This window comes from Hyperolius riggenbachi, chromosome 4, assembly GCF_040937935.1.
Source record: "Hyperolius riggenbachi isolate aHypRig1 chromosome 4, aHypRig1.pri, whole genome shotgun sequence".
In the NCBI taxonomy this organism is placed as follows: Eukaryota; Metazoa; Chordata; class Amphibia; order Anura; family Hyperoliidae; genus Hyperolius; species Hyperolius riggenbachi.
Genome location: NC_090649.1, coordinates 268,013,874 through 268,037,951, shown reverse-complemented (window position 1 = coordinate 268,037,951; position 24,078 = coordinate 268,013,874). Strand labels below are relative to the sequence as shown.

The 24,078-nt window shown below is 42.5% G+C and overlaps 1 protein-coding gene across 1 annotated transcript in view; it reads left to right on the top strand.

The window, feature by feature from the left end:
• Nucleotides 1-24,078, top strand: part of PREP (prolyl endopeptidase) — a 216,675-nt gene that overhangs the window by 191,434 nt on the left and 1,163 nt on the right. Inside the window, exons 11-14 of the mRNA XM_068231238.1 lie at nt 4,955-5,091; nt 6,835-6,929; nt 12,912-13,043; nt 18,423-18,579. Of these exons, the coding sequence (XP_068087339.1) occupies nt 4,955-5,091; nt 6,835-6,929; nt 12,912-13,043; nt 18,423-18,579 (521 nt within the window). The remainder of the gene's footprint in view (nt 1-4,954; nt 5,092-6,834; nt 6,930-12,911; nt 13,044-18,422; nt 18,580-24,078) is intronic.

Below are 24,078 nucleotides of genomic sequence, written 5' to 3'. Positions count from 1 at the left end.
AAGTGTAGGGCAATAGGCTGCGCAGTCGCGCTGACGGCAAAGCGTACTGCGCAGCCGCGGAGCATGGCGGCGGCCATCTTACAGGTGGAATCGATGCGACCCCTTCGGTGGGGTCGGGCCAAGCCATAGGGAAACGGAAAAACCTGCATTGATGGCGGAAAGGAGCGGAGGACGGGCAGGACGTCCTCCGTGGATTATGATAATAAAAAGGTACAGTGTGATTTTATTCATTTTGGCCTCGGAAGTCCTTTAAGAAGAGAAAGTGAGCCACGATGGGGAAAATGAGGATTGTTTGGAAGCGGCTGCAGGGGGCTGGCAGAAGTTCCTGGTAAGTGAAACACTTTTTTTTTTTTTTTTTTTTTTTTTTACACATATCTTCAGGTCCACTTTAAACTTTTCGGGGCCGCGTGCATTAGATTCTACGCCGCACTTGTGGCTGTTCTAGTCTGATGCGGCGTAGAATCTACGCCGGCCCGCAATTTCCGCTCCCGACACGATCGTGCGCACCCGGAGGGGGAGATTAAGCGATCATATGACAGTCGACATCTCCCCCGAGTGATCAGCAGCCATCGCGTATGGCTGCTGATCACGTGATCACTACGATCGCCGTCGGATCGTAGTGATCAGTTTGACAGCTGCGGCGGCAGGGGGGAAAAGAAGAGGATCCACTTACCTCCCTGCCGTTCCCGCGACGATCGGCACCTCCCTCCGCTCTGGCCGGCATCTCCGATCCATCTGACGTCAGCGCCGGGTCCCGGCTTGATGACGTCATCAAGACGCGACCCTGAACTGATAGTCAGACAGAACGGAGATGCCGGCCGGAGAAGAGGGTCCCGTGCGGCTCATCGCTGGAGCCTGGAAGGTAAGTGAAGGCTGCTGGCAGAAAGGGGGGCACTGGCCACCATGGGGGGGACACCAATCCAGCCAGCCACACACAGGATCCGTCCGCCTGACCCCCCCAAATGCGCGCACCCCCCTCCCGCGCAAAATGCCTTGGTCCTTAAGGGGGGGTAGGCGGCCGGTCCCGAAAAGGTTAAGTTTCTCCTGAGAACCAAATCCAAGCTATTATGCTTTCTTTCACTCCAGTGCTCATGTCTTACTTACATTTCCAACTTCATATATACCGCTGACGGCATCTACCATATTTTTTCAGACTATAAGGCGCACCTAGGTTTACAGTACAAAAACCAGGGGAAAAATGTATACTAAACCTGGTGCATTAACCTCCTTAGCGGTATGGACGAGCTTAGCTCGTCCATTACCACCGAAGGGTGCCACTCAGGCCCTGCTGGGCCGATTTTCTTCATATAAAAAGGTGCACACGGAGCCGGCACTTTGCCAGCCGCGTGTGCTACCTGATCGTCGCCGCTGTGCGGCGATCCGCCGAGAGCAGCGGCGAAAGAGGGTCCCCCCAGCCGCCCAAGCCCTGCGCAGCCGGACCAATCAGTTCCAGCCAGCGCTAAGGGCTGGATCGGAGGCGGCTCACGTCAGGACATCGGCTGACGTCCATGACGTCACTCCACTCAACGCCATGGCGACGAGGAAAGAAAAACAAGGAGGGCCGCTCATCGATCAGAAGTATACGTCAGGAGCGCCCTCTAGTGGGCTTTCATGCAGCCAACTTTCAGTTGGCTGCATGTAATAAGATTTTTTTTTATAAAAAAAAAAACCTCCCGCAACCGCCCTGGCGATCTTAATAGAACGCTAGGGTGGTTAAAGGTGCAGGGTTGTCTTATGGACCTTTTCTGCCAATTTATTATGTTTTTCTTGTACCTCTTGTGTCCCCGTGTCCTTTTTTTTTTTTTGCTCCCCTGTGTCCTCCTCTGCCCCACTGTGTCATTTTCTTACCCCGTGTCCTATTCTAATTGCCCTGTGTCCTCCTCTGCCCCCCCCCCCCCTGTGTCCATCCTTTGTTTCCCCTTTGTCCATCCTCTGTGTCCGTCCTCTGTACCTCTGTGACTCACTTCCTTGTTCAGTAAGGCTTTCTCCTAATTTTAACACATCTAAAACAACCCTGGAAATTCTTATCCTTAAAATCATCTGCAGTTCCATCTCCCTTATCATTTGTATGCTGTGTCCCCTCAACACCTAGATTCTCAGCTCAATTGGGCAGGGTGCTCTTTATCTCTTTTTGCATAAGGTTTGCTTATTGTATATGTAGAATTGTCATCTGCATACCTCTGATGCATTGTAATAGTGCTGGATGTGTTTTCGCTTTACAAATATCAGTTCATACTAATGTGTCAGAACTCTAGACATTCTCAGTTTGTCACCAGTAAAAGCAATCAATGTTTTTTGAAACCCCCATTGAGATGTGCAAAAAGGGTATGTGTGTACTAGTCTTTGTGAGGGGACCTCACCCATGGTCTCTTTTTTTGGAGTGCAGGTATATAAATCCTGGAATACATGAAACTAGGGGGAATATTTCTCTGCGTCCGAGTCAAATGTTCTGATAATAAAGAACTGTTTAGTAAGAACAGGGATAATAAACTTCTGTTCAGTTTATTTTGCAAAGCAGTGAGGATGTGCAAAATGCAATAATCCATAGCAGCACAGCAAGAACCATCATTTAGTGGATCAGACTGAACTGAAACTGGATTTTTATCTATGGGTCACTGCACCATACCCATTCTCATTCCTTTTGAATATTCCAAGTAAATAAGACCATTTATCTTCAAATACGAAGAATGTAATGTTGTCCAGTCCTTTAATTTATTGTGGATGTTGAGCGAGCACGATTAGAGGAAGAAGCTGGCTGACTACTACACAGGGCTAAAACAAATGCAACCAATTACCGTATAGAAGTTAGCAAGAAAGCACAAGGAGAATCCTGTAATATACAAAAAAAGCTGTTCAGGTAATGAAACAAATGAGCATGATGTCTGTGAAAGGAATCTGCAGGAGAACTGTGAAAAAAACTTTCATAGACTGAAAAGAAAAACACTGGTAGTTTGTGTGGAATACTGAAAATTGCATCATTTTACAAGTTAGTGTGTCCTAAGATATCTATCTTACGCCTGAATGGGATCCATATAAATTCATGGCCTATAAACTGTATTTCTGGGCCAGAGGCAAAACAGAAAGCTGTACATTTTCAAATAAGTAATAAGAAATGGAACTATTTTGGAAGAAATTGCTTATATGTTCTTCAGTGGAGTGGTTTCCCTGCATAATGTCACCTTTACCAAAATGCATAAATTTCCCCATGGATGCCGCTACTACAGCTTTGTGTGGTACCCAGTTTAGTGCAGTGCAGAGCACAGTGTTCAAAATCATCTCATTTCCAGATAATAAGCATAGCTACTGAAGTTCATATTATGGCCTCTTCACCTATGCATCATACTGCTTATTACAGCTTCTGGTTACATTGCTGCGCAGTGCCATTCAGTGTGCAAAAATGGGGCAGCCTATCCACAGTAAAAAAAAAAAAATGCAGCCAGCTAAAAAAATAATCCTACAGCACTCTTGAAGAATAGGTTATTTTAAATAGGGAGCCCAGCCATTGGCATTAACCACTTATTAAAATCTTTACAGTATATCTATGCCCTGCTGGAGGACTGTTCCCAGTCCAGGGGCTTAGATATACCTCTCATGCCGTACGTGCTCTCATCGCCGCCCATTAGTACACAGATCACTAAATGGGAACACAGTTCCCATTCACCGATGTAAGTGCCTGTGATCAATGACCACCGGCATCAATTCACTTGTCAAAAGTGAAAGTAAAGCATACATGCATTACTTCTTGTAATGCATGTATGCAGTAAACACTGCACAATAGGAACAAAGTGTGCGGGGGGGGGCGCATCTAGTTGCAAAATAGTAAAAATTTTACCTAATACATCCCATTAAATAAAATGCCCAATTAATTTACCTCTTACCTCCCCTCCTATAGATACCAAAATAAAACACATAAAAAAGTGAGATAAAGTTTAGTCCCTAAGGTAACTACTTATGTTTTATTTATTTTTTTGTTTTGCAAATAAGCGCTTGTAATTAGTGACGGGCGCAAAAGTAAAAAATACACCTTTATTTCCATATAAAATATTGTTGCCATACATTGTACTAGGGACATAATTTAAGTGGTGTAATAACTGGGACAAATGGGCAAATAAAATGTGGGATTTAATTATAGCAGCATGTATTATTTTAATACTATGATGGCTGAAAACTTAGAAATAATTATTTTTTCCCATGTTTTGTATTATTCCTGTTAAAATGCATTTACATTAAAACTGGTAAATGGGTGGTACAGTGTGGTGTGCACCTCTCTGACATAAGTGTAAATGGTTACTGAATAGATTTTATCATTTAATTTCCAAATGGTAGAGTGTAAATGTACTTAAAGTATGCAAGCCTTTTATTGGGAAATTTGGAAGCGGCCATTGCTGACCTTCTAAAAATGTTAGTTCTTTGGTTGCTAATCCAAACAATCCTATATTGAACATATCAGCCTCCCAAAACATACACAACGGTGTAATGAAAGAACATCCTATAATTATTGACTGAAGTTCAGCACAAGAGCTGGAGACCCACTCCACTAGAAAGTGCCCTAAGGTGGATCTTGATTGGTCCATTTTCAAAATACACACATTTTCATGCAGAATTTGCATAAACTTGCATCTGCTTGTCATTTGCATTTCATTTACCATCCCTACCTAGTGATAATGTGCATACTCTTCCTGGTCCTTCAGTGTGAGATTCCCATGTCAGAACTGTACAGTTTCTGCACAGTTATCTGTGTTTCTGCTCTAGTTATTTTGTTCCAGTAATGACCTGAAAGAACGAGGTGTTTTTTATTTTTATCCCCTTTTGAACAAATGAGTATGTGTTTCTGTCATCTGAAATGTGCATGTACCTGTAATGCCATTGTTCCTCCCTTTTACATTTTTTTTGCTCACCAGTTCTAAATGAAATTGTTTGGTGCATATATTAAATTGCTTCCTTTTTGTTGTAGGAATTTTTTCCTAGCAAAGATGGCACCCAGATTCCAATGTTTGTTGTCCATAAAAAGGGAATCACTTTAGATGGATCTCACCCAGCCTTTCTCTATGGTTATGGAGGATTTAACATATCCATCACACCTAGTTACAGGTGAGACTTTTCCATAAGAAAAATATGTATTTAGTGTATATGCATTTGGATGACAGGTGGGTAAGTGCCTAGCAGTCTTTAATTTTAGTACTGTAATCCCTGGACCTATTCCCAGATTAAACTATCTGCATGAAGTTTTACTTCCACATCCCAAAAAACCTATTTGTAAGTTAAATGGCTTTCAACAATTGGCATTGGGCTATGGTGGAGATTTTATATTATGAATACATTAGGGTTTAAATTGTAAACTAATTTGAGATCAGACTAGTGAAGAAAAAATGACACGGACACCGGGAGCCCGATCTGGCATAATCTCGCCTAATAATGGGTATGATAGAAGCAGGAACAGATCTAGACCAAATTGCACCTGGGGCAAGGTCAGGTTTTGGCGCCTAAACTGCCATTCCCAATCCAAATTTTGCCGCATCACTGCTATTGGCAGCAAAGGCTGTTCAGGCGGCCTTACAGAAAGCCCCTGCGTGGTATATGCTGCATGACAGGCAGCATTTTGGTCCAATCAGATCTTGCTGTAGGAGCGAACATAAATTAAAGGGAGCGCACATTATTTAGGAGCGCTCGCTATACTGCACTACCGTGCGGCGCTGTATTTAGCAGGCGTTGGTGTCGTTAAGCTTGTGCTGCTTTAGCAATGCAGCTTGCTGAATCAACCCCAATGTATGCTTTGTGGATGTACACACACAGTAATGTGGATATACACACACATGGTAATTAACCACCTTAGCGGTATGGACGAGCTCAGCTCGTCCATTACCGCCAGAGGGTGCCGCTCAGGCCCTGCTGGGCCGATTTTGTTGACATAAAAAGCAGCACACACAGCCGGCACTAGCCAGCCGCGTGTGCTGCCTGATCGCCGCCGCTCTGCGGCGATCCGCCGCGAGCAGCGGCGAAAGAGGGTCCCCCCAGCCGCCTGAGCCCTGCGCAGCCGGAACAAATAGTTCCGGCCAGCGCTAAGGGCTGGATCGGAGGCGGCTGACGTCCATGACGTCACTCCGCTCGTCGCCATGGCGACGAAGTAAGCAAAACACGGAAGGCCGCTCATTGCGGCCTTCCGTGTTACTTCTGGCCGCCGGAGGCGATCAGAAGAATGCCTCCGGAGCGCCCTCTAGTGGGCTTTCATGCAGCCAACTTTCAGTTGGCTGCATGAAATAGTTTTTTTTTAATTTAAAAAAAACCCTCCCGCAGCCGCCCTGGCGATCTTAATAGAACGCCAGGGTGGTTAAACCATGTTGTTGAGCAGCATTTGTTACTTCACTAGTGCATGTCAGGCATGTCTATCCATTACAGCTCACAACTCACTGTAGTGCCTGCTTCAAGATGTGGGGCACTAGGGTGAGCAGTGAATGGAGGAGGCGAGAGAACTTGCACTGCTACTGTTGGGAGGTATGCACTTGCGCACCCCCCCCCCCCCAGTCCAATACTAGTGTGGTAGTACACATAGAATATGCGAGCGAGGGGGGGGGGATTGGTAGTACTACCTCTCCTCATTCTAGTCATCACTCCCTCCATTCAGCCACTGCCTGACCATGTGTCTGCAAAGTCTTCTGTTTTTCCCCCATTACTGTTACCTTTCAGCCTCATTCTATATTCCAATTCTTGTTGCCGTCATTGCTGAAGGACATCGGCAGAAAAGAAAAAGAACGAGGCCACATACCATTGTTCATTTATGGAAAAGACAACATTAGTCAAGTTGTATTAACCTCAATTCTCTTCTTTTGCTTTCAGTGTTTCCAGACTTATTTTTGTAAGGCACTTAGGTGGTATACTTGCCGTTGCCAACATCAGAGGAGGGGGAGAATATGGGGAAACCTGGCACAAAGGTTGGTGAAAATACTATTTTCTATGGAGTTGTAAAAATGCAGCCTAAGGAATGTATGTTTTGTCAGAGATTGTGTTAAAGGGAACCAGAGACGTTGGGGGGAAGCTTTTATACATACCTGGGACTTCCTCCAGCCCCATACGCACGGATCGCTCCCACGCCGCCGTCCTCTGCTGCCTGGATCCGCCGGTACCAGATCCCGTCATTGCCTCGAGTTGGCCAGTCGGCCGGCAGACGCGGCCAAATGTCCGCATCACACCGGGCTCCCTCCATATACGTACGCATGAGGCTGCCTACTGCGCAGCCTCATGTGTACGGGTATGGAGGGAGCCCCTGTGATGCGGACAATTGGCCGCGTCTGCCGGAAGTGACGGGACCCGGTACCGCCGATACAGGAAGCGGAGGATGGCGGCGTGGGAGCGATCCAGGCTTATGGGGCTGGAAGAAGCCCCAGGTATGTATAAAAGCTTGTTCTATTTTTTTTTTTATTAACGTTCCTCTCTGGTTCCCTTTAAAGTGAACCCCCGGACTAAAAATCGACTCAGCAGCACTGAAAAGGCTTGGCATTTCTTAAACAGTTTCGCAGCATCAGAACTTTGTTTCTCTTATACAAGCCTCATTTTTAGCTGCACAGAAGAAAACTGCCCGGGCATTTTTCCCCTGATACTGTGCAAAGCATGATGGGATTTCTGATTTTTTTTTTGTTCTCGTTCTGCTGTTTTGGTGCATTTTATTTATTTATTTATTTTTTACATTTTGAATTTGACATTTGAAGCCTAGCGTGTGCAGCTGGGGGGGGGGGGGGGGGTGTAATCAGGACACAGGACAGTTAGAACTGTGTCTCCTGCTCCTTGTCACCTCCTTTCAACCAAAAAGATGGCAGCCCCCATGAATCACAAACATTTGCCTGTTCTTTTAAAACAGGGTGGGTAAGATATTATATCACCTATCTATTCTAATTAACATAACTAATGTAACTTGATGACAGTATGTTTAGGCTGAAGTTCCCCTTTAAGTCTAGCATGTAGCATAGTATCAAAACATAAAATGAAGACTTATGGCCCTGTTAGAACAACCTCGTACAACATTAACAGGAAACATGAGGCATACCAGCTGCTCTGTTTGTGCAGTGTCATCTGATGGGAACCTGGGAAGAGCAGAGGACAACATGCACAAGAGCAGACAGCATGACTCATCTAAAGGTAGAAGGTGAGGAGGGAGTTAGCAGTGAGGATGAGCAGAACTTATGGCTCTTTTCTATCCACGGAGCCCTATGCGTACGAAGTTCCGCATAGCACTATGTTATTGCGCAATAACAAAGCGCACTTCCGGCTTGGACACACGGAAGTGTGGGGTACTTGCGTCCCAACAAGAAACAATTGGTGGCAATTGGTTTGGCGGCTGGAAGCGGAAATTACTGTATGTTTAAGGCTTCATGTGGGTCATGGTGGGGATGGCGCACACGGCGGCTTAAACACAGGTGAGGGCTATTCTTCGATTAAATCTGTGCCATCCTGTGATTGGCTGGGCACCCACGGTGTGGGTTAGGCATGATGAATATAAGTGATCAAGGTAAGGTCATACTGTCTTGAAAAAGCCCTAATCATGGGGCGAAACGATCGTTGATCCTCCTCCGCACCTCTGGCTGCTCTATTAGTGCCTTTCAAGATAAGTATAGGTTTCTTACTATGCCTGTTTTTTATGAAGTTTGTAATTAAAGATGTAGAAGTTTTAATCATAAAGTGTCTTTCTCCTGGAACTTTTCTACATGGATACAGAGCTTGGAGTCCCCATACTAATTAAAATAAATAAATACTATTCTAGATAAAATATTAATCCCTTAAAATGGTTAATATTTGCAAATGGTTAACTTTATTTGAGCGGAAGGTACCCCCATAATGCATCACTTCTGCTCCGTGAGTGAATATGCAAATCATCCCTTTGTACCTAAAAAGTCAGACATGCCTCCACAGTCACCTGTATACAGTATGCATAGTATGACATTGCTCTAGTCATGACATTAACTCATCACCCAACAAAGATAATCCCTTGGGGTTTCAACCATGTAAGATCTTTCTTGATGCAGATGGTTGGCCAAATAGCTGCAGTCTACCATTGTCAAGTGTCACGGTTTTTGGTATTCCTATTGATTTGTAATCCATGTGTCTCCAACCTATTTAAGGGCTGAGACACACCAGAAAAGCTCCCCAAAACCTAGAGGTTTCAAAAGCTCTTCTCAATGTAATGCTATGGGTTTGTTTGTTTTTTACAAAACCTCATTGCTCCAGTGTGCATAGACACATAGGATAACATTAGCAGCAGATTTAAAAACTCAAAACGCTCAGAAAAACTCCTCTGGTGTGCACCAGGCCTATAATAGAATATCTGACTTTACTGACTGATGATTTTTGATGCTTTTTTTTCTATATGCATTTTTTTCGGACACCATTCGTTTTCATTTGCCCCTTTTTTTTGCGTGCTTTTTGAACACAGATAACGAAAGTCGAAAAGTGATGTGCAGATTCATGGTGCAAGAAGTCATTTTTGTTTCATGCAAATTTTAGACGTTGTGCCATTTTCCATGGAATTTCATTAGATGTGTGGAAAATGCAGTTTTGCACAATCGGAAGACGCACGCAATTAAGTGTGAATCCAGCCTAAGTGTTTTCTTAAAAGCTGACTGAGGCCTGGGGCACACCAGAAGAGTTTTTCTGAGCGTTTTGAGTTTTTAAATCTGCTGCTAATGTTATCCTATGTGTCTGTGCACACTGGAGCAATGAGGTTTTGTAAAAAAAAAAACCATAGCATTACATTGGGAAGAGCTTTTAGAGGTTTCAAAAGTTCTTCCCAATGTAATGCTATGGGGTTTTTTACAAAACCTCATTGCTCCAGTGTGCACCGACACATAGGATAACATTAGCAGCAGATTTAAAAACTCAAAACGCTCAGAAAAACTCCTCTGGTGTGCCCCAGGCCTTAGGAAACATTTACATTATATATAATTTTTTTTTCATACTGCAGCCTTCAGACATATTTTGTACCATTATTCCTTTAATACACACAACACAATGAATTTTATGATATACAGTATTTTATTTTTAGAGATAGTCTGAAAATATCTTAATTTCCATTCAGGATGTGACGAATTGTCTGCATCCCCAATCAGTCTGCTATGCGTCTGTGCATTTTGGTTCTAGTTCTTGATTGCATACCTGTAGATCTGAAAAGAAGCAGGGATATTTTAAGACTATATTGATTCATACCATTTGTTGTACTGATAAACATTTAGTGACAACTACAGCAGTATCACCCATATCCAAAGAGTGTATGCTTTGCAAATGTTACCATGTGTTATTCTCAAAATGCCTATTCAAGCATGCCAGTAGAAAAGCATGCATTCTGCTGTTCCAAAATGAATTTTAGGTAGAAATTTCCATTCATTTTTTTCGGAAGCTAATTCATGTGCATTAAAGGACTAACCTACTCACATTTAAAGGGACTCCGAGCAGTGCAGAAACTATGGAAAGATGCATATCATTTTAAAGCTCTCTTTCTCCTTTTTCCAAGGATATATAAACCGCCGCCCTTCGCCTTTTTAGTTTTCGCTATTTTCGCGATTGAAATTGCCGCGGTCGCGAGAAAACTAAAAGGTGTAGGGCGATGATTTAGGGGTCGTCAGAAAGAGGAGAAAGAGAGCTTTAAAATGATATCCATCTTTCCATAGTTAAATTGTATTACACAGGGCGACTTTTTCTCAAAGTCAGCAGCTCCATTCAGCATAAAAAGTCGCCCTGTGTAATACAATGTAACTATGGAAAGATGGATATCATTTTAAAGCTCTCTTTTCCCTCTTTCTGACGACACCTAAATCGTCGCCCTACGCCTTTTAGTTTTCTCTATTTTCGCGATCGAAATCGCGGCCACGGCAATTTCAATCGCAAAAATAGCAAAAACTAAAAGGCGTAGGTTTATGTATCATTGGAAAGAGGAGAAAGAGAGCTTTAAAATGATATGCATCTTCCCATAGTTTCTGCACTGCTAAGTGAACCTGAAGCAGACCAAAAAAAAAATGATATGCTTAACTCAGTAGAAGGTAGCCTCTGGATGATCCGTAGGCTTCTCGATCCATCCACCAGCCCATCGTTCCTGCACAGGGTCCCTCTGAACATATCAGACAAGAGCTTGTTGGATAGGTTCTCGAAGCGCTCTCCTCCATGTATGAGCGTGGCAATGAACAAGAAGATGGTCCTGGCCAGTGGCAGGGAGGTCGAAGAGGACTTGGGAGACATGGACCGTCCAGAGACTCCACTGAGGTAAGTATCTAACCTTTTTCTTTGACTGTCACAGGTTTGCTTTTAGTGTATAATGCACTCTATTATTTCAATATTTGTGGTAAAACAATGTGAGTGGACCCTGAAGATAAAGAATGCAGGAAAGGAAAGGTCTGCACTAAATAAAATATATTTACTACAGTATAATCTCATTATAATAAATTACCTCTTCAGGTCACAACCAAACTCCATTATAGGTCTATGGGAGTAACACCTGGTATCCTGTTATAGTAAACTCCTGATATAATAAAACCTCTGTTATAGTAAACATGTTTTTTGGCCCTATGTGATGCTGACTCTGTATAAAGTAAACAGTGGGCGGTGCATGCGTCATATGTCAGTGTGAAACCCTTGGTCATAGGTTCTTAAAATGATATCCAATCTACTTGGGATTTCTGAATGTTTCCCTTGGGCACTTAGATGAACTCGTGACTCTGCTTGGCTACAGCAGTCAGCATGTTTTCTATGCCATAAAATCTTCTGTAAAAGTGCTCACCCACTTGTCGGTTTTTCCCATCAGATATGATCATTATGATCGAATCTGTTGGAAATTGATTCCACTTCATGAATGCTGAATGTAGTTTGGAACAATTTCTGTCCAAAACTATTGAAACTATCAATTGCACCAGATGGAAAGATCTGGTGGCCAGGCATAAGTGTATGGCCACCTTTGTGCTAGGTACACATGATTTAATTTTCTGACAGCTTTACTGTCAGATCGATTATTTCCAACATGTCTGATCTGATTTCGGATTGTTTTTTTTTAAACAATTTTTCATAGAAGTAAACAGAAAATTGATCGAGAAATCGATCGGACAGGTTGGAAATAAACGATCTGACAGTAAATCTGTCAGAAAATAAGGTGAAAATTAACACAGACACCAGTATGAAGCTGATGGCAGGTTTGTCAGGGAAAACCCTGTTCTAAGAGGGGAAAATGTCCTGCAGCCAATGGAAATCCAGCTGAAAAGGTGAAACCCCTTCCACAGTGTAGGCCTAATTTAAATTCGACCTAGTGATGCGAAGCCTTGTGAGTAATGACATCACATGCAGCTCCTTCCTGATTTGCATACTGCTGTTTTTAAAGGCTTGATATCTCCACACGCATAGCTCCTACACACTCCAAATGTTAGACTAGACCCATATTGCAGCCCCCTAACCTCACTGCTTCACAAGATGGGGTTGATAAACCCTATCTCAGGAACCAGCAGGACTTGGGGGTTGCAGTTTTACAGAGAGATAGTCCGGGTGCGTCCCCCGTCCTTCCCTCATTTGGAGCATTTAGTAACTATGAGTGCCGAGATATTGAGCTTTTAATATCAGTAGCATAATACTGTAGACATATGAGGAAGGAAAGAAGGGGCATGTCTTTAACTAAGGGAATAAAAAAACCTCTAGCTCTGCTTGCCAGTAGAAAACATGATTCCTCCCGAGCTGCATCAGGCACTTTTTCTATACCACACTGACAGGGTAAGATGATTTTTTTTTTCGCCTTTGTTCATCTCTTCTTCTTTTCTTCATAACACACTCTATTTTCCTTTGTTTTGTAAAAAAAAAATTCACACAGAGCATTGTAAATCCACTAAATGATTGATTTTATTAAATCTGTATTATAGTAAATATGTGACCACTCCATTTTTTTTATTTTGAAGCTGGTTGCTATGGCAAGAAGCAGAACTGTTTTGATGACTTCCAATGTGCAGCTGAATTTCTGATTAAAAAAGGATATTCATCCCCTCAGAACATCACCATTAACGGAGGATCAAATGGTGGCCTTTTAGTAGGTATGTGGTTTTAATTAAAACTTGCTGTACAGTGATCTACTATATGAATAAAGAACAGTTGAGATCTCTTAAGATGAAGTGACTTTTCTCTGTATACTAAAGCGATAGGAAAATGTCAGCATCTGTCCTTATGGCGGATGCTTTGCTCATTTACATTAAATTGTCTTGTTTGCACCAGTGTGAAAATGCAGATAGTTTATTCTTGTACACAGCATTTTACCCATGATATAAGTCAGCATGGCATATGAATGCAGTTAATCTTCCCCAAATGGCAACCTAATCGATAATGCAAATGTAATGTAATATTGATTCTGCCTCGTGAGGTGATTTGAAAAGCCATCAATTGCCTATTGCTTACAGGTAGTCCACTATACGTTAGCACATACACCTACAGTAGCTTGGTTTTACACATAGCCTAGCACATTATCCACCCCTTCTACCCTTCGTGCTGGCTATGGAAAACATCTGTGATTATTAGTGTTGTTTGTTTAAATCTTGTTTGCTATTTTTATATTATTTATTTTTTTGATTGAGTTTTTTTTCCCACTGAGAGAAACGGAAAGGATCTAGAGAAATGCTGACATGGCTTCTGTTATATGTAATAGTTTAAATGTTTTATTTTCACACACTGATGGGGGTAGCCGAGTGAGTGTGTGATTAGCAGAGAGCAGTTCATTTTAGTTTTAAAGGTAACCACATTTATGTAGATCTGATACCATTCACAGTGCCTTACGTAATAGTACACTTTACCATAGTCTGATGTCTTTTCCATAGTCTAAATTCAATTTCTATGGAGAACTTATTGAAGGCTTTAGCGCAAATTGCTTAAAAAAACGCTGCAGTACTTTACAACTATTGGGGGGGAGGTACCAGCGTGGTGGGCAATGGAGCTACTTCTTGTGGGCCAGGTGAGGAAGAAACTAATACAGTCAGGCGTTGTTGCTAAGGATCGAGTGTGTGGGATCTTTAGGTAAAGTTGGGGGACACATGACCACACACAAGATTCTCTGCTGAGATGTTCCTGAACAGCTGCTTAGCCCGAGCGTCGTCAGTACATATATACTGTAGCTTGACCATAATTGTACTAAGTCACTCAACGTGTTTGGTACAGGATTGTTAGTCTTCCATCAGGCATAGGAGCTCATGAAGCGTAGGAAGAGAAATGGCTAGCATGCACCCCCACTCACCTTTCAGCATTGGCAATGAATGCAGTGCAAACAACATGGTCCATGCACATGAGCACAGGGCTGTTGGCACACCTTCATGCCCATTGATGGTAGTAATAAATGCAGAGTTTGTGCTACCTGCCTGCTCCAGTGACAAAACATTTAGCAATCTGAGTTTTTTTTTGTTTGTTTTAGCAGGACTTTATGGAGAAACGATTGTTAGAAAATGTTATACATAGGCTATATTTTCCGTTTAATTCAATAGGGAAAAGACCTATATATTTTCTGCATGACAGGATTACTTGCTACCTCAGCAGCTGACCTACACATTTCCTGCTTTGACATTCACTGTACAAGTTTCCCTCTTTATTATTAGGATCCGTGTTCCCTGCAGAATTCTCTTCCATTGTTCTCTTATTTCTTGTTAAGAAGCAAGGCCAGAAATGACCACTTTCCCTTTCTCTCCTAATCTTTATAAATGCGGTCTGAAGAAATATGCATTGAATGTTCCTATACATTCTCTTCAAACAGAAACTTGCAGTGATATACATTTGTGTGTTTTTTACTGAGTTTGGCAGTCCTGATCAGTTATGGACTGTAAGGAAATTTTTCTCTTTTTTTGTGGTAATAATGTTTAATAGAATTCTTAAAGAGAAACTCCGACCAAGAATTGAACTTTATCCTAATCAGTAGCTGATACCCCCTTTTACATGAGAAATCTATTCCTTTTCACAAACAGACCATCAGGGGGAGCTGTATGGCTGATATTGTGGTGAAACCCCTCCCACAAGAAACCCTTGAGTATGTACTCTTGGCAGTTTCCGGTCTGTGAACCTTGTGGCACCGTGTAATAAATGTCAGAATGTAAATCAGGGATTTAAAAGATTTTACAATGGGCAAACACTGACTAAATCATTTATACACAATTATTGTAAAAATGAAGCACTTTTTTATTACATTATTTTCACTGGAGTTCCTCTTTAAAGCTGAACTATTTGTAAAAGAGCACTATTGTTTTTTCCTACCTTGTACAGTATCCTCATAGCATAGTCAGACTGTACAGCTCACTTTTCTGATCTTCAATCATAGGAAAATTCATAGGCCACTGCTCTTCCATGTGTCTTAGGAAAACTACCTGATCTTCCCCATTGTTCATCATGTGACCATTGTGAGATTTGTTTCACTGTCTGTTCTCATAACGGCCACCTTTATACCACAGCACCTGTTTTGTGGTTTGAGCCTTACCTCCTCTCTTCTCTGCTGTCTAGTTTCAGTGCTGTCTATTGCTAGTTAAAGTGGGGAGAGTCATACCCCCTCCTGATCTGCTAGGGTTACTTAAAGCGAAACTCCGACCAAGAATTGAACTTTATCCCAATCAGTAGCTGATACCCCCTTTTAAATGAGAAATCTATTCCTTTTCACAAACAGACCATCAGGGGCCTCTGTATGACTGATATTGTGGTGAAACCCCTCCCACAAGAAACCCTTGAGTATGTATTCTTGGTAGTTTCCTGTCTGTGCACCTTGCTGCCTTGTGGGAAATAGTTGTTTCCAGCTGTTTCCAACTGCCATAAAAGCATGTAGCAGCTACATCACCTGCCAACAGTAAAAATGTCACCATGTAATGTCAGAATGTAAATCAGGGATTTAAAAGATTTTACAATGGGCAAACACTAACTAAATCATTTATACATAATTATTGTAAATAATTACATTATTTTCACTCGAGTTCCTCTTTAAGCACATCAATACAAACCACCAACAGAGAGCTCATTAGACTTTCCATGCAAAAAGAAACAATGGTCAGAGCAGACCCGCAACTATTAGAGAATATTGGAGAAAATCTTTAAGCGTTAGACTTGTCACTATCACAGACAGCACTTTTGTCTTGTCTCTGACTCTATGTTCAAACATAACCTGGTCTCTTCCTTAAAGTGAACCTCCGGACTGAAAATCTACTCAGCAGAACTGCAAAGGCTTGGTGTTTCTTTAACAGTTTCACAGCATCAGAACTTTGTTTTTCTTACCAAAGCATCATTTTTAGCTGATTTTTTAACTAAGCTCCGCCCATCAAAGAAAAAAAGCCCAGGCTTTTTTTCCCTGATGCTGTGCAGCGCATGATGGGATTTCCTATGTTGTTATTCACTTTGCCTAGCAACTGGGAGAGGTGCTCAGGACACAGGAAAGTTGGAACTTCATGCTCCCTGTCACCTCCTTTCAACCGAAAAGATGGCTGCCATCATGAAATCAAACGTTTGCCTGTTCTTTTAAAACAGTGTGGGTAAGAGATTATAGTACCTATCTATATTAATTAACATAACTAATGTAACTTAATGACAGTATGTTTGTTTAGGCGGGAGTTCCTCTTTAAAGTTCATACCAGGAAAACTGCAACAGTTATAAAACCATTTGGTGTAGGTCACTTTTGGTTCAACATAGAAAGATGAAACCTTTCATTTATAGCTCTATATGGCTTGTAGTTTTATTTTAAATTATGTTTATGTAAAAAAAATTATATATAATGTCTAATTTTCATATTGAAGTCCTTGTCCTTAGCTAGGAGGTTGGTACTTTTGGCTCGCAGCAGGTCTTTGGGCCTGATCCAATTAACTTTTTCTCTTAAAGAAAACCTGTACTGAAAAAAAGTTCCCCTGGGGGTACTCACCTCAGTAGAGGGAAGCCTCTGGACCCTATCGAGGCTTCCCCCGTCCTCCTGTGTCCCACGGCGGTCTCGCTGCAGCCCCCGGAACGCACAGGCGACAAATCCAACAGCCTGTGCAATATTTACCTTTTCGGGCTCCAGCGGGGGCACTGTTGCGGCTCTTCTGACGGAGATGGGCGAAAATAGCCGATCTCCATCGGGTCCGCTCTACTGCACAGGCTGAGGAGACTTTCACCTGCGCAGTCGAGTGGCCCGACGGAGATCAGCTATTTTCGCCTATCTCCGTGGGAAGAGCGGATACTGCGCCTGCGCTGGAGCCAAAAGGTAAATATTTACAGCGCCGCCGCTACGGGAGGATGTTCTCTGCCACCGTGAGACCGAGGAGGACGGGGGAAGCCTCAATAGTATCCGGAGGCTTCCCCCACCCGAGGGGAGTACCCCCCAGGGGAGTCTTTTTCATTACAGATTTTCTTTACGTTTTCTCCAAGGAGATAATGTTTATCTTCTGTCTAAAATAACTTTTCAACACTCTTCAATTGAAAAAGTACCAAGAAGTACTGCTAAAATTTATTCTAATCATTTTCTTACTTGCTGGTGGCTTAAAAGGCATTTTATTGATAAGATGTGAAATATCACCTAGGAGAAAAAGCGTCTTGCATATGGGCCCATATGTTTTGTCCTTGTGAATATGAGTTTCTTTCTACAATCCGGAAACACACTAGTATTTAAATTGGCTGCACGCCAAATTCTCCCTAAACATTGGACTGTAGAGAAATAAAGGAAGTTAGTGTCATGAATTGCTCAACATGCTCTGGAAAATGCAACAAGACTAGATAAAAATATATAACAATTCATAATAAATCTATCTTGAGAAGTGGTAGGGATGTATTTGTTGATTTCTAAGTATTAGGTAGTCAGTGTTATTTTGTGTGCTAAAAACTTAGTTTTTATTTATAATAACCACATTCATTAAAAAACCACCTTCATTAAAAAAATACTTAAATTATATCTAATATATGTACTGTACTTAATTTAAGGCTATGCAAGTAATTTTATTAAATGGTTTTAAAACATACTTTTCCATTTCAGTCTGAATTTTTTCCCAAATTTGCCAGAAAGTTTAAATTTCATGACAGCAGCACATTGGTTTACAGAACATTGTTTCAGTCCCATCTTCCTGTAAAAGTAATTCATTGCAGGAAGAAGAATTTTGAATTCCAGGCGTAATATCTCCAAATATCAAACTATTACTACAGCAATTTGGCATTTCCATTTAGCAAGTTCTGTTTTGTTTTTGTTTAGTTTTTTAGTGCTAATGTTCACATATACACAACCGAACAAGCAAGAGTCTGGTGTAATGTTTGCTAGAAATCATTTCAACTGGAAGCATTCCTTGAATAACTTTTTCACATAAAAATGAATATTAAAAGACAAAGCACCCTTCCTGAATTTGATGGAAGCTGATAGATGTGACAACTTTACTGCAGTGCATGATTTATTTAAAAAAAAAAATCTATATCTATTGCTGATGTGTCAAATATTGTTTTGAAGCTGCTTGTGCAAATCAGCGTCCTGACCTGTTTGGATGTGTCATTGCTCAAGTTGGTGTTATGGACATGCTAAAGTTCCACAAGTTCACAATTGGCCATGCCTGGACCACAGATTTTGGCTGCTCAGACAAAAAAGACGATTTTGAATGGCTTTACAAGTAAGTTGCATGAACTCCTTCATCTGTTAATATCTGTACTGTATAAATATTCAGCGGTGCAGTTAATCTTCCAAAACATGTTATATTATGTAACATCCATTTTCACCTATGAAATGTGTCTGTTTTTATTCTTGTAATATTATGTATGCAATGTTTTTTGTTTCACAGTAGTAACTTTTATTCATAAAATATAGTACCAAGCCCTAAGGGAAAATCGAAGTCGCAAGTTAACAAAATATGGTTGCAAGTGGGCATGGCCATACTCCAATGTCTGGGTATTTACAGATGAATTCCCACTCTTTACTACGGGATATTATGCCATGGGCTATGGCTTCACTGATCACCTGCAAATACATGGCAGTGATTCTTTTTGAACATGGAATTTGTCATGATAAAAGGTTTATTAGAAACCATGGTAACCAAGTGTGGCGGGTGGAAACGAGCATAAACTGCTTCTGCCTACTGAGTGCACCCTAGTGGCTGCAACTCTGGCGATTTGAGTCTGCCAGTCGGAAAGCGCAATATACCATAAATGTTCTGTGTTTTCTTGTCTTGTCTTTCTGACCTCTTACCTATTCACCACAAAGGATATGCTTCATATAACTGGTTTCAACAACTGTAACATTGTGTGAAGGATATCCTTACAGCCTGTACACATACACAGTGGCTGCCGCCTGAAGAAAAACTGTTGTTTGCTTTAATGTTAGAAAACAACCCCCTCCTTATAAAACTGTGATGAGGTGCATTGCTAGTACCACATTGTATCTCTGTACACCAATAGCCTTGCAATCCACATTAGTCTGATTTGCTATTGAAATGTATGGGGTCACAGAGGAGCTTGCGTTTGGCAGATATCACCATATGCCAGAAAGCCGGGATGGTCATTGTGGAGCAAACCATTCTGAGTTAATGCTGGGTTATGTAAATGTGTGCAGCTTGAAAATCGACTGTTCGAATCTCACTTAGGCGGCATTAGTTTGATCCATTTTCAAGCTGCATAAATTTGCACACATAATTTGCATAACCCTGCATCAACTCAGAATTCTTTACATCTCCTTGATCATCCTTAGTGGAAAGCCATGTTTGGCCACTATAGTGCCCTTGAGCCTAGGCTACATGTTCATGCCGAAGGTTGCAGACAAAGAAGGCTGTAGGGGTTGGGTTGTGCATTCTGTGAAGTCTACATCCACAAGATGATGAAATCCATGCAGTTTACACACAAAATCACGAGAACCAAACTATTCAGGAGATGAAGAATACGGATTCCATCTGCAGAACAAGCATACAATGGCCTCAATTCACTAAGCTTATCTCCTGTCTTTAATAACTCTTCTACAGTTGTTACCATGGTGATAAGGCATGTAGTATTCAGGAAACATTTTACCTCAGGCAAACCTAAAGTTAACTCTTCTGTCTTTAAGTTAACTCTTTAATCCTTAAAATAACTCCAGAGTTAAAGACAGGCTGTTCATTAACTGCGTGTGAAAATAACTACAGAGGAGGTAACTTAACTACAGAGGAGGTAAATTAACTACAGAGGAGGTAAATTAACTACAGAAGAGGTCACGTAAGGAATGAAGAGGTAAGATAACTCTCTTACTGTGTGGAGGTAAGTTTTCTCTTCCCTTATTATCTCCAGCATGATCTTAGTGAATTGAGGCCAATGTGTTTTTATTTAGCTACCCTAGGCTTTTAGAGAAGCTTTGTTTTCAATGGTGTATGTTTGTTCATCGCTTAATTATTTTAGCAGAACAAGTAGCAGTTACTATTGGAAATGTAAAGTGATAATGGCTTATGCTGAAGTCACTGTATGATAAGAAATTAAATGATAATGTATTTAGCTAAGATGCAGAGGAATAGAAACACTATACTGTAAGCACTTACTGATTTGATTTAATGGTATACAATAGCAGGAAAGAAATACTACTGCACAGGAAGGGAAGTGATGTTTCAGTGGCCCTCTTGTATTTATAATGGCTTTGTTTTCCATTTAGCATCCCAGATGCTAATTGGTGTATACGGAGCTGGACTGGCAATAAGGAAATTGCTATTTGCTTGAAGTCACGATTATATCTCTGTGTACAGATTCTTATGTCCCATTCACTCACTACACTAAAAGTCAAAATGAGCTGACCTGGCACTGTGCTGTTAATTGTACTTGTGTCCACAATGTTTACTATGGATAGTTGTTTTGGGTATAGCGGGAAAGTACGTGCAGCCGTATAACTGGTTAATTTTTCTGTTTTGTTAAATTTGTATAGTAATTTAGATTTTTTAAGTATACAGGTTTCTGCAGTATGTGTACATTGCAGCCTGCAGTTGCTGCATGGTGCTGCTTTGAGCAGCCTTGTAGCCAGTACACTCAGGCTCCTTGTGCTGAGGCACACTGAACAACCCTGGGCTTGATATCCTCAGGTGTGAATGTAAATAGTCTACAAATGCAAGATATGTTTGGAGCGTGCTACCTATTACATTTCTTTGAGAGCTGAATATGTATTATATACCTGGATGATGCAGTACATTTTTCTATTGTTTTTTCACTGGACGTTTTACATATAACTCAAATTTATATGTCTGGATATCCAAGTGCTCACAATGACTCAGGCCCAGTGCACACCAAAAACCTCTAGAAGATCCGCAAACGCTAGAGGTTTTTGAAGCAGAGTTTCAGAGCGAATTTAGGCATGTTTAGAGATTTTCTAAAAATGCATATCGTTTTTTGGAGCATTTTTGTGTAGCAGATTTCACATATTGTTACAGTAAAGCAGTTACTGAACAGCTACCATAACAAAAACTCCTGGAAAACCGCTCTGATCTAGCGTTTTTCAGAGTGGTTTGAGCTTTTCCTATACTTTACATTGAGGCAGAATTGCATCTGCAAACCGCAAAAATGCTGCAGGAGCCACATTTCCGATTTGCTAAAAACCTCAATCAGCTGGTGTGCACCATCCTATTGAGATACATTAGCCAAGCGTTTTCACAGGCGGCAGCAGTTTTGAAAACGCTACCAAAAACGCTTGGTGTGGACCAGGCCTTAGGCAGTGCTAGAGCGGACCTGACCTGTGAGCATGTTCCAAGGTTGCTTTTTGTACAGACAAAATGTGTGTGCAGAATTCATCCCTTAGTTGTCGGTCAATCTAGCCAACCTCAAACTATGACTTTCTAAATGATCTTTTTTTAGTTTGTTTAAAGTGACATTCCCACAAAATGTTAAAGTATTTTTTATAGTTAATATTAAATTATAAATGGGGACTCTCTACAAGGTGCCTGCAGGTAACTATAGAAATCACCATAAGCCCCTTTTTTAGTCTGGAGGTAATTGCCATCTGATGTTTACTGAACTATTTCACACCACAGTGACCAGTAGGGGCATTGCCACTGGTTTGCCTCTGACTTAGTCTATGTACAGGATCCTTGCAGTGATGTTTCTTCTGTTGTAACATAATTTATGTATGTTTACATCAACTGTATGTTTGAAATAACTTGGATAGGCCATGTCAATCCAACACACCTACATAGCAAACAGGAAACATTTTTTTAAACATCTCATGTTAAAACTGTCTGCCAGCCTTCAGGGTGAAGCCGATAGAGGTTTGCTTGCAAACAGCAATTACACACTTCTACACACTGGGGTTTTCAAAGAAACAATAATATGTTTTAAATGGACATCCTAAAACAAACGTGTGGGAAGAAAAGTACAAACTTGGATACTTACCTCAGTAGAATGGAAGCCTCTGGATGATCCAGAGGCTTCTCTGATCCTCCATCACCCCACCGCTGCTTGCTGGTGCCTACTTCTTTTTTTGTAGCTGCTCTCCCATCTGGGTCTGAGCGTGACCACACTGTGCAAGCACAAGGTAGGGCTGCACAGGAGCACAGAGCCGTTTCTGCAGACCGAGACCAGTGCCCCATTTGCTTCCTGCTGTGATGAGCACATGCTGTGTTCCTCAGAGATGCAGACTAACATTCACATCCTTCTGTCAAAACTGGCGGCAGTGAGGATGTGACTGTACAGTAGTCAGGCCACAAGTGGTTCATGAATACAGGTAGCACATGGTCTGTTACTTTTAATGAGATATAACTCATAGGGGGAAATAAGTTGAACTAAACGTGACATCAAATTTTTTTAAAATAAACTTTACTTAGAAACAAAATTTTTAGAACACTCAAATGCATTGATAATACTTTATATGAAGGTAATCTTATATACCGTATTTGTCGCCGTATAAGACGCACTTTTTCTCCCCCAAAAATGGGGAGAAAAAGTCCCTGCGTCTTATACGGCAAAGGCAGGGAATCCCCAACTTAATAACGCCCGCCGATCCAAACCGCCGACCCGCCGCCACGTTGGGGATTCCCTGCCTTTCTGTGCCTGCCTTTCTGTGCCCGCCTGTGTCTCCTGGCCCCCCGGATGGATTGTTAATACCGGCGGCAACTTACCTTTGCCAGGCTCCCGCGCTGATCCTAGATCATTGCGCTGCCCCCCGCTAGCCTCCTCTGCCTCCCCCCTCTGTATCTGCCCCCCCCCCCCCCGGGTGTAGGAATAAGTATCGGCAGCTTACCTCCACAGTGCGCCCGCGATGACTGCAGACGTCCGTCTTCCAGGCACTTCTCGCTCTAGTGGCCGGTTTTGAACTGCGCGTCATCAGTTCATGCCGGCCACTAGAGCGAGAAGTGCCTGGAAGACGGACATCTGCAGTCATCGCGGGCGCACTGCGGAGGTAAGCTGCCGATACTTATTCCTTCACCCGGGGGGGGGCAGATACACAGGGGGGAGGCAGAGGAGGCTAGCGGGGGGCAGCGCAATGATCTAGGATCAGCGCGGGAGCCTGGCAAAGGTAAGTTGCTGCCGCTATTAACTCTCTATGCGGAGGGCAGGAGACTCGGGCAGGTGGGAGGGAGGAAGGCAGGGGGGCAAATGAGGGCACATGGGGGCACCGGAGCACACATGAGGGGGCACAGGAAAACACATGGGGGCACAGGAGGACACATGAGGGGGCACAGGAGCACACATGGGGGGCACAGGGCACATGAGGACACACAAGAGAACCCATGGGGGGCACAGGAGGACACATGGGGGGCACAGAAGGACACACAGGACAACACATGGGGGGCACAGGACGACACATGGGGGGCACAGGAGGACACATGGGGGGCACAGGAGGACACATGGGGGGCACAGGAGGACACATGGGGGGCACAGGAGGACACATGGGGGGGCACAGGAGCACACATGGGGGGAACAGGGCACATGAGGACACACAGGAGAACCCATGGGGGGCACAGGAGGACACATGGGGGGCACAGAAGGACACACAGGACAACACATGGGGGGCACAGGAGGACACATGGGGGGCACAGGAGGACACATGGGGGGCACAGGAGGACACATGGGGGGCACAGGAGGACACATGGGGGGCACAGGAGGACACATGGGAGGCACAGGAGGACACATGGGGGCACAGGAGGACACATGGGGGGCACAGGAGCACACATGGG